The sequence below is a fragment of the Hoplias malabaricus genome, chromosome 6, assembly GCF_029633855.1.
Source record: "Hoplias malabaricus isolate fHopMal1 chromosome 6, fHopMal1.hap1, whole genome shotgun sequence".
Classification (NCBI taxonomy): domain Eukaryota; kingdom Metazoa; phylum Chordata; class Actinopteri; order Characiformes; family Erythrinidae; genus Hoplias; species Hoplias malabaricus.
In genome coordinates this window covers 23,375,758-23,384,424 of record NC_089805.1, presented here as the reverse complement: position 1 = coordinate 23,384,424, position 8,667 = coordinate 23,375,758, and the positions used below count along the sequence as shown (strand labels likewise).

The following is an 8,667-nucleotide window of genomic DNA, read 5'->3' as shown; positions in this document are numbered from 1 at the left end:
GCGGGCGAGCTCTTCAGCTGCTGACGGCCCTTCGGAAAACAAGGAGGAGCGCCAATTAACGGAGGAACACACACACACACAGAGTCATACCCAAACGCTAGTGTCTCATTATATCTAAATAAAATAGACACACACATTTTAGCAAAAAAGAACGCCGTTGTTGACCAACGATTTCTATAAATGCCTCGTGTTACAGTCTTTGATATATTTGTTTTGTTGTTAGTTCATTGTGCTACAGTCTTCTAGGCTTATTGTTTTGTTTTGTAGCTGATTATTGCTAGCAAGTACCTCTCTTGATTCTTTCGTTTCACTGGTTGTTTATGTTCTGTTTACATTGTGCTGCTCTCCGGTTGTTCATGTTACACTCAGGTTATCATTAAGTCGTTGTGTTACACACTTGATTGTTTATTATGTTATATTCTAGGTTGTTAATTTAGTTGTTTTCTACTAATTTGCCGTGTTACACCGTATGTTAATTGTGCTCTTATCCTGGTGTTTATCATGTTACCCACTCGACCATTTCTTGTACCGCTGTCCCCTTGTTTATTGTGTTCAACGTTGGTGTTTATTGAGTTACTGGCTGTTTGGTGTGTAAATGTAGGCTGTTTGTGTTACACCGTTGGGTTTTCTCATGTTATTCTAGGCTGTTTATTTTGATATACTGTGGGGTTTATCGTGTTATTCAAGGCTTTTAATTCAGTTATTGGGTATTGGGTTACATTGGCATTAATTGTGCCCTCTCCAGGGTGTGTTTCCCGCCTCGCACCCAGTGATTCCGAGTAGGCTCCGGACCCACCGCGACCATGAACTGGATAAACGCTTACAGATAATGAATGAATGAATGAATGGTTTAATGGTGTTACTCTAGGCAGATCCTTGTGTATTACACTGTGGTGTTTGTAGTTTCACTTTATTTGTTGTGTTACACTGTGTTGTTCGTCGTGTTACTCTCTGCTTATGGGGTTTAGTGTGTTATTCTGTATTTATGCGCGTAAAAGCGTTCCAGAGTGTCCGTCCTCTTCGGAGCACGTGCAGCAGCGCGGTCAGACTTGAGGGTTCGATCCACAGCGCGCGCCTCAATTACTCCAAACCCAGCCAATTAACGCGCGCGGGAATCATCGATCTCCCGCCGTTCCGCGAGACGCACCTCATTCCGTCTCTCTATTACCGCGAGAAAATGCAGCTCCGCTAACCCTCAGCTGTCAGACACTAAACCCGTAACCGGGCACATACACCTCTTACAGACCATTCAGAGCCAGGCTGAGACTGCGCGTGCTCTCACATCATTTATTATGACTTAAAGGGCAAAATTAATACTGAAGGGTTTTTTTTTTGTTTGTTTCTGTTTTTCGTTTCTTGACATTCTCTCGTTAAACGACTACTGGTCAATTTACAGCATCTAATTTACATATTTAGTAAGTGATAGTCTGTATTTACAACACACTTGGAGATGATGGTGTATATTTAATCCGTCGCCTGTTTCGTGTTAATGAAATATCGGTTTAATCGTTAAATGCAAAAGTATAATAGTATTTTTTTTCTCTTTTTAAAATATCTTTTAAAATAACGCAATAACACCGTATTTTACATTTAAATATCCCTTATCGGATTATACTTATGAGAGATACTAGATCAACATATCTAGCGTTTAACCCATAATAGTTGTACAAAGAATGGTTGTAAGTTTACAAATTAGTAAATATGTAAATATGATACTGAATATTCACATGTGTAGGTTACTTTTTAACGCTTCGGTAAGTTATTTTAATGATTTACGATACCTTCAGAAACTTTCCTCTAAAATACACTTTTATTATGAAATTCTGCTCAATGCACTCAGACATTACACCAAGATCCTTTCCCAAAACTCTGCCTCTGACTATAATCCGTACAAGCCCACATTTTCCCCATTATAAGAACATAGATATTCTGGTAAAAACCGAGCAAAGACTGAGTCTGGAAGGGAAAATGTAATAATAATAATAATAATAATAGTCGAAGCAGAATGATTCAGACAAGAAACAAAGCCTTCGTTCAGCTGCTTTTCTTTGACAGTGTTTGTCCATGTTTGACACTAAATATAATAAAAATAATTGAGAAAGAAATGAAATGAGTAAGAGGTCTAAAAAAAGAACGAAATAAAGAAAGACGAGAGAGGAAATGGCGATAAGAGAGAGCAGAGAAAATATGAGGCAAAAAAGGAAGTGAAATCTAAGCAAAAGAGAGATAAAAAGGAAAAAACAGATAAAAGAGAAACGAGAAGAGAGCTAAAGGAGGAAATGGGGAAGACTGATAAAACGGGGTTGAGAGAGAGAAAGAGAGAGAGAAATGGCACGGGATGGAGATACATGAAGGAGCTGAATGTGTTCAGTGCAGTCTGGTGCACGTGACCGTCCCGAGGATCTCTCACGCGTCTCGTGTCCGTCAAGCCTCTCGCGCTGTTCCTCTAATCCGCTCCCTCAGCGCCTCGTTACCGGCCGCCTGACCAGGCCGGCATTAGCATTCATTCCCAATTCAAAAACAGAGAAACACAGCAGCACCAGTCCGCATATATCAGTCCTTAATTTCACTCGCACGTGCACATCCCGGGCCCACTGTACCGGGTGCAAGCGAGCGCTGGCGACAACAGAGGCCTAATGAGCCACTCGTACCCAGTTCACAAATCCCCTTGTTAGAAGATGAAAAAGAGAGAAAAAACATCATTTTGTAGGTCTAAAGGAAAACGTATGTGGGTCAATTTGGACGCGGTGGTGGCGGGTGTGAGGGGGTGGGGTATACGTTAAGATTTACCCTTCTTTCTTTCCAGTGTTTGGCAGCGTGTTTTTTCCCCTCATTTGTCCGATCTCATTTGCATAAGTCCTCGGCTGGGATTGCTCGACAGGGATTTGGCTTGTTCTGGACTATCTCTGTTCAGATGCTGTGTAGACCAAGCTTAGGCTTAAACCTTGTATAGGGAACCGACCCTGTATTTCTACTTAATATCTTTCCTAATATACCCCCCCCCCACACACACACACACAGACACACACTCTCACCCCTTCCCTAGCGTTTGGCTGTGCAGCAGCTGTATTCTCTGCAGTGATGGAACACATCTGGGGCGTTTGGAGTGATGTCTGTCACTAGTTAAACCATCCCAGAAGAGTAGAAGCTTGTATTACATTGTTATTACATTGTTACCACATTGTTACTGCATTACTTCTATCGATTTTACAGGAAATGGGAGATGATCATGTGTCTGCAAACAGAGGGTCAGGTTCTCTGAACAGAGGCTAAGCCTAGTTCTGGACACAGCATTTAGAACTGAGACACTCTATAGAAAGGATAATGGGCTTAGCATGAAGTGACAACAGTGTGACCCTTGCTTCTGTGAAGTACAGTTTACATCAGCAGGCGAAGAACCGCATATGCATTACTCAAATATATAGAACCATGAAAAGACCCTTAATGTAGCACTAGGCTCAAGTTCTGTCTGGTAACCTGACATAGAGCAGGGCATCGCTGATGTGTTTCTGGGTGTAGACTATCTACTGCGTGACGTTGCTGGCTGTATTGTTGGATGCACCTCCACGAGGATACTCAAATAATGTCTTCGTGAACGGTGGGCTGAATGGGGCTTTGTTTGTTGCATAGCAGGCCGCTGGCGCTCATGCATCGTCGTCCGTCTGTTTCGACCGCTCTCCGCCTTTTATCTGGTCAGCTGCACCTCCTCCCTCTGGTCCAGCGCTACGGCAGCGGGCTTGCTGAGCACGGCCGGTGTGAAGGTGATGAAGCTCTCAGCTCTGGAGAAGTCCGCGCTCGCTGACCGGTTCTGGGCCTGCGGAGGAGGAGGAGGCGGCGGAGGGGGCGGGGCCCCGCTGGACTGGCAGGCGAGACACGAGCACGCGCCGCCCGGGCTCAGCGCGTGCGCAGCGCTCGCGTACAGCGCCGGGTGTCGGAAGGCGCATAGCAGCTCTGGCCGCGGGTAGGGGTGATGCGACGAGAGCGCGCGCAGGCCGTCCAGAGAGCGCTGGATTAACGGAGCGCCCGCAGCCGATGCCGCGCCGCCCAGAGGAGGGTAGTAGGGCAGCGGCACGTGCGACGGGAACGGGTAGGGCAGAGCGCCAGCAGTGGCCGCCGCGTGGCTCAGCATATACGTGTAGAAGGCGGGGTCAGCGGGGTGAGGCCAGGTCATCGCCAGCCGCTGCCGCTTGTCTTTCATCCTCCGGTTCTGGAACCACACCTGGAATTATAAACAGAGGTGTTCACACTCTGAGAGACAGAGATACATACCATTGATTATTATCATTATTATTCTTTAAGGAAACTATTTTTAGGGAAATCGTTAGGGAAATGTATTACAGACAACCCTTCTAGAGCACTGTCCAATGGACTGGGTACCATCGAAAAATTACTTTTAATTCCTTAAAAATTCTCCAACTCAATTCATGTCACTTAAACATAACCCCTTTGGTGCCAAAAGAGCATTCCATTTGAGACGATACCACAGAGGAATGACTTTGGACTCCCTAAATACATTTCTAATTGAGTAGATGCTATAAACGAAGTTCGGTTCTCGAAATTAGAACTACACTAGCACAGAAAAATGTTGGTTCCCTTAAAGAACATCCGAACTTGGATACCTCAAAAGGAATACACTTGGTCGACCGTGGAACCTTCCAACTGAGTCGATGTATGGTTCCTTAAATGCATGTTTCCCTAAAGGTCTTTATTTGATCAGATAATAACGACTTTTGGTTCCATAGAGTAACTACAGGTCCTTTATAAAATATTCATCAACGGAACCATATATTGTTCTTCAAGAACGTGGGTGCCTGTAGACGTTCTGTCTTATGCGGGACAAAAGAGGTGAGGAAACAAAATGCGGAGGTGGTGGATAGGTTTTTTACACAGCACTGTAAATTACTGTTTTAAAAACATACATCAAAATGGAAATAGGAATTTCACATTTAATGTAATAATGTAAAAGAATGTTTGGTCTTTAACAGTGTGAAGGGGTGGGTTTCGAGTTTAACGTCTCAGTCTGAACCTCTACAGAAGGCTATATTTTGGAATGGATAGGCCAAGCTCTGGGGTCTTTCGGGAGTGTACATTGTTGTAAGTGTTGGTGGTCTTACAAAATATATAATGCATGTGTAGCCTCGGCAAAGACGTTTCCGTTGGGGAGTATTTTAAATTCGTTTTGACTGTTTGGAAAATGCGCCATTTTGCTTTAGCCGCCTGTTCTCAGGAGCCTGTGTTGATAATTCTAAGACGCTGTCTTATCTCTGATCTGAGACCTGCCCCTCGCGTTGTACCTTTATGGTGGTCTCTGGCAGGTTTAAGGCGGCCGCCAGTTCACACCTGCGCGGGCGCGAGACGTAGTTTTCCCGGTAAAACTCCTTTTCCAGGCGTGCGATCTGCTCCCGGGTGAAGGCGGTTCGGTAGCGGCGCATCTGGTCCGGGCCGTAGGAGAGCGCGGCGGGGCTCGAGCTCAGCTTCCCGCCGTCCGCGCCGCTGTCTTTCCCAAGCACCGGAGATTCTTTCTCGCAGCCTGCAGTAGGGAAGGGGAGAGGGACACAGGGCCTCAGGGCTCGGACAGCAAGATGCACATTACACACCAGTACACAGTCCCGCTTTCAGTTCAAGTGCGTGAAGTGTGTGAGGTGTCAATGCGGCAGAGGAGTGGACTGTGCTTTTCTGCTCTAAGAGAAATCCAGTCAGCGGATCATGACAGAACTCAGATTAGAAGCAGATTCATTCACATCAGTGTGATCAGAAAATGAATCAAACTGCTCTTCCTTTATTTACGTGACATATAGACATACTTTAATTATTAGGTTATAATAATAATAATAATAATAATTTTAAGGTAATATTAATAATAATAATGATATAGTGGACACACCAAATGTTTGTGTATATATATATATAGGATATAATTAGTTAATAACAGTAACAGTAATAACTACATATCGTTATTTACTGATAGATTCATAGATACAAGTAATCAAATGATATTAATTATATATATATATACACACACACATATATATATCCAATATCACTGTATGCATTTTCCGTAGCAATGGCATCTCAGTCACCACACAGTGCCCGCTCGAGATACACTGACAGAAACCACAGCGACTGAGAGACTTCTGATTTTTGTGCAGTGTGGTGCAGCTCTGGCTGTGGATACAGAGCTCGTGCACTGACAGCAGGGTCACTGTAGGCCACTCTATTCCCTCTGTATTCCTACTCTATTCCCTAGTTGTTGTGGCTTTATCTAAGTTGACTACAACAAAACAAAACAGAAAAGCCAAACAAACGCAATAAAAAAAACGTCGTCTATATTTAAGGGAAGCTGCGCGCGGACACACACTGTGATGTGGTAAGTGCTCTCATCAACCCAGAACGCGCCCCCCCTGTCAGCAGCCCACAGCGCGTGCGGGACCGAGCTGTCTGGCTGTATTTTTCTATCATTTATTCTCACTTCGCCCCTCTAAAGCTTGTGCTGTACCTTGTCCGCTGGGGTAGTCCATGCTCTCAGGGGTGCAGCTGACATCAATCTCCTCGTAGAAGTCCGACTCTGCGTCCGAGCCGCTGCCCTCTTTGTTGGGCAGCTCGGAGATCTCTCTGTCCGGCACCCGCGGCTTCCCATTGCCGTTCCGCGCGTGAGGAAACATATCCGGGCTCCGGCGCTCTCCAGCAGACTCGGACACGTCGGAGTCCGTCCTGCTGCTCTCCATGGTGTGCGCGGTGCGGTGTGAGGCTCGCGGGGCGGGGGCGGGGGTCGCTGTGGGACGGAGGCGCGCGGGGTGAGGCGCTCGTTCTTGTGGAGAGTGTTGTGCCGCGCGCTCTGGGACCAAACTCCGCGCCCCCCTCTGCGCTCGCGAGCCGTCCGTCTTAATAGGGCGGGCGTCATAATGGAGGGCTCTGTGACGCCACGCGGCGATTCCAAAGGAATAAAACAGGCGAGCTGGGGGTGAATCAAAGGCTACGACACACACATAAACACACACACACACACACAAAGAGAGAGAGAGAGAGAGAGAGAGAGAGAGAGAGAGAGAAAGAGAGAGAGAGAATATATAGAGGACATGTAATAACACTCCAGATTATGACACCTCTTGAGAGAAGGAAGGCTACGGAAGCCAGCATTCAGCACTTATAATAAACACACACCACACACACACACCAATGTTAATTAAGGACAAGGTAAAAGAAAGGCTACTAGGAATAAATTACACAGCAAATTTGTCTCTGTCAATTTAACAGTGTGAGATTTACTTTCCACTCACAGTTCACTCACAGTGTCAATTTAACACCGGCAAACTTGCTGTGTAGGAATTGAAAAATGTCATGAACTATTAGCCTGCGCTGGAAAAAATGTCTTCGAGTAAAAGTGAAAATAAAAAAGAAAGAAGCGTAATAAAATAGTAATAAAAGAAAATACATTTCAATTATAAACTTCATAAAAACAGTCTTGCTTGTCATTCTATGGTACATATTACACACGGTTTTAGACATAGAACATACTACATTTGGATATTATAATACAGAGTATATGTCGTTACATCAGAAATATTGGACCATGTGTGTGTTGTAGGGTTGACTAGTAAAAAGCTGTATCTGTTTACAAACTCTCTACTGAAAACATCATGGCGGGTCGGTGATTTGGCGTGTGGTAACTACACAATGACGTTGAGTGGTGTTGTCGCAATAACGTGCAGAGGCTCCTCCTGGTGTTATTAAAGTCGTCGGTTATAAACATTACCAACAAATCCCAAACTACAATTCGAACACTGAAATGTCACAGAGTTGCGGCCAATGGCTTATCTATTAATTTAAACTAACCATTCATAAACCGGACTTAGAATTCCTGTAGAATGAATGGGTTCTGACAAAAAGAGGGAAGCACATCTCTTTCTGGAGGATTGGGGATGAAATCCAATAATTGGTCTATAGTTTGTAAGAAGTCTGATAGGTGACACGGCCATAATGTTCAATAACGAGGATATCCGAGACTGGAATAATGTGATAGAACCTGGATCAGTTCAAGCCCTATCCATTATCGCGCAGTCTGCAGCCGCTCAGAGACGGAGGCGCTCTTTAATGGCAGCTCAGGAATACATTAGCACATGTTCCTCTCATATCAACAGAGTCAGCGCGCGGGAGGACGTCAAAACCCGTCCGAGGATATTAGAATATTCAGAGGAGATGAGGAGCGCTGTCTACTGTCCGTCCACTCAGCCTTGTTGTCATCTCTCTCTCTCTCTCTCTCTCTCTCTCTCTCTCTCTCTCTCAGTCGTTCCTCCAAAGCGGTGTCAAGTAAGGAGAGCAGAAAGGTCAGGTCCCTCAGAGCGCTGCTCAGAATAACAGACTATCTGACATTTAATTGGATTTGTTTGAGTCCGGCCTAACAACGCTCTCCGGGTTTATACCTGGCTCAGCTGTCGTTTCTCATTAAGCAGCAAAAAAGCGGCAACTCTTTCAGTCTCCAACATTCACTCATTTATTACTATTAATTATTATTACATTTATATAATATGATATTGTTTAATTTTTATACCTCCACCCCCACCCCTTGTGTATATCTGTAGAATTATGCCAATAATGGCATTTTGATTCTTAGGACTAAGTAGTGGTGAATAGGTAGCGCCCCAGTGCTCATGGGTCAGTGGGTTCAGA

At 44.9% G+C, this 8,667-nt stretch overlaps 1 protein-coding gene across 2 annotated transcripts; it reads right to left on the bottom strand.

Annotated features, from left to right (window-relative positions):
* Positions 1-3,359: 3,359 nt before the first annotated feature.
* On the bottom strand, positions 3,360-6,767 carry evx1 (even-skipped homeobox 1). Of its 2 annotated transcripts, none has more exons than XM_066675909.1 (3): positions 6,497-6,767; positions 5,295-5,530; positions 3,360-4,219 (listed from the first exon to the last, which is right to left on the bottom strand). In XM_066675909.1, the coding sequence occupies exons 1-3, from the start codon at positions 6,723-6,725 to the stop codon at positions 3,686-3,688; spliced, it is 999 nt and encodes a 332-aa protein (XP_066532006.1). In that variant the 5' UTR covers positions 6,726-6,767; the 3' UTR covers positions 3,360-3,685. The 2 variants fall into 2 exon arrangements, with proteins under 2 accessions (XP_066532006.1, XP_066532007.1); XM_066675910.1 differs by having other exon boundaries at positions 5,295-5,518.
* Positions 6,768-8,667: the final 1,900 nt, after the last annotated feature.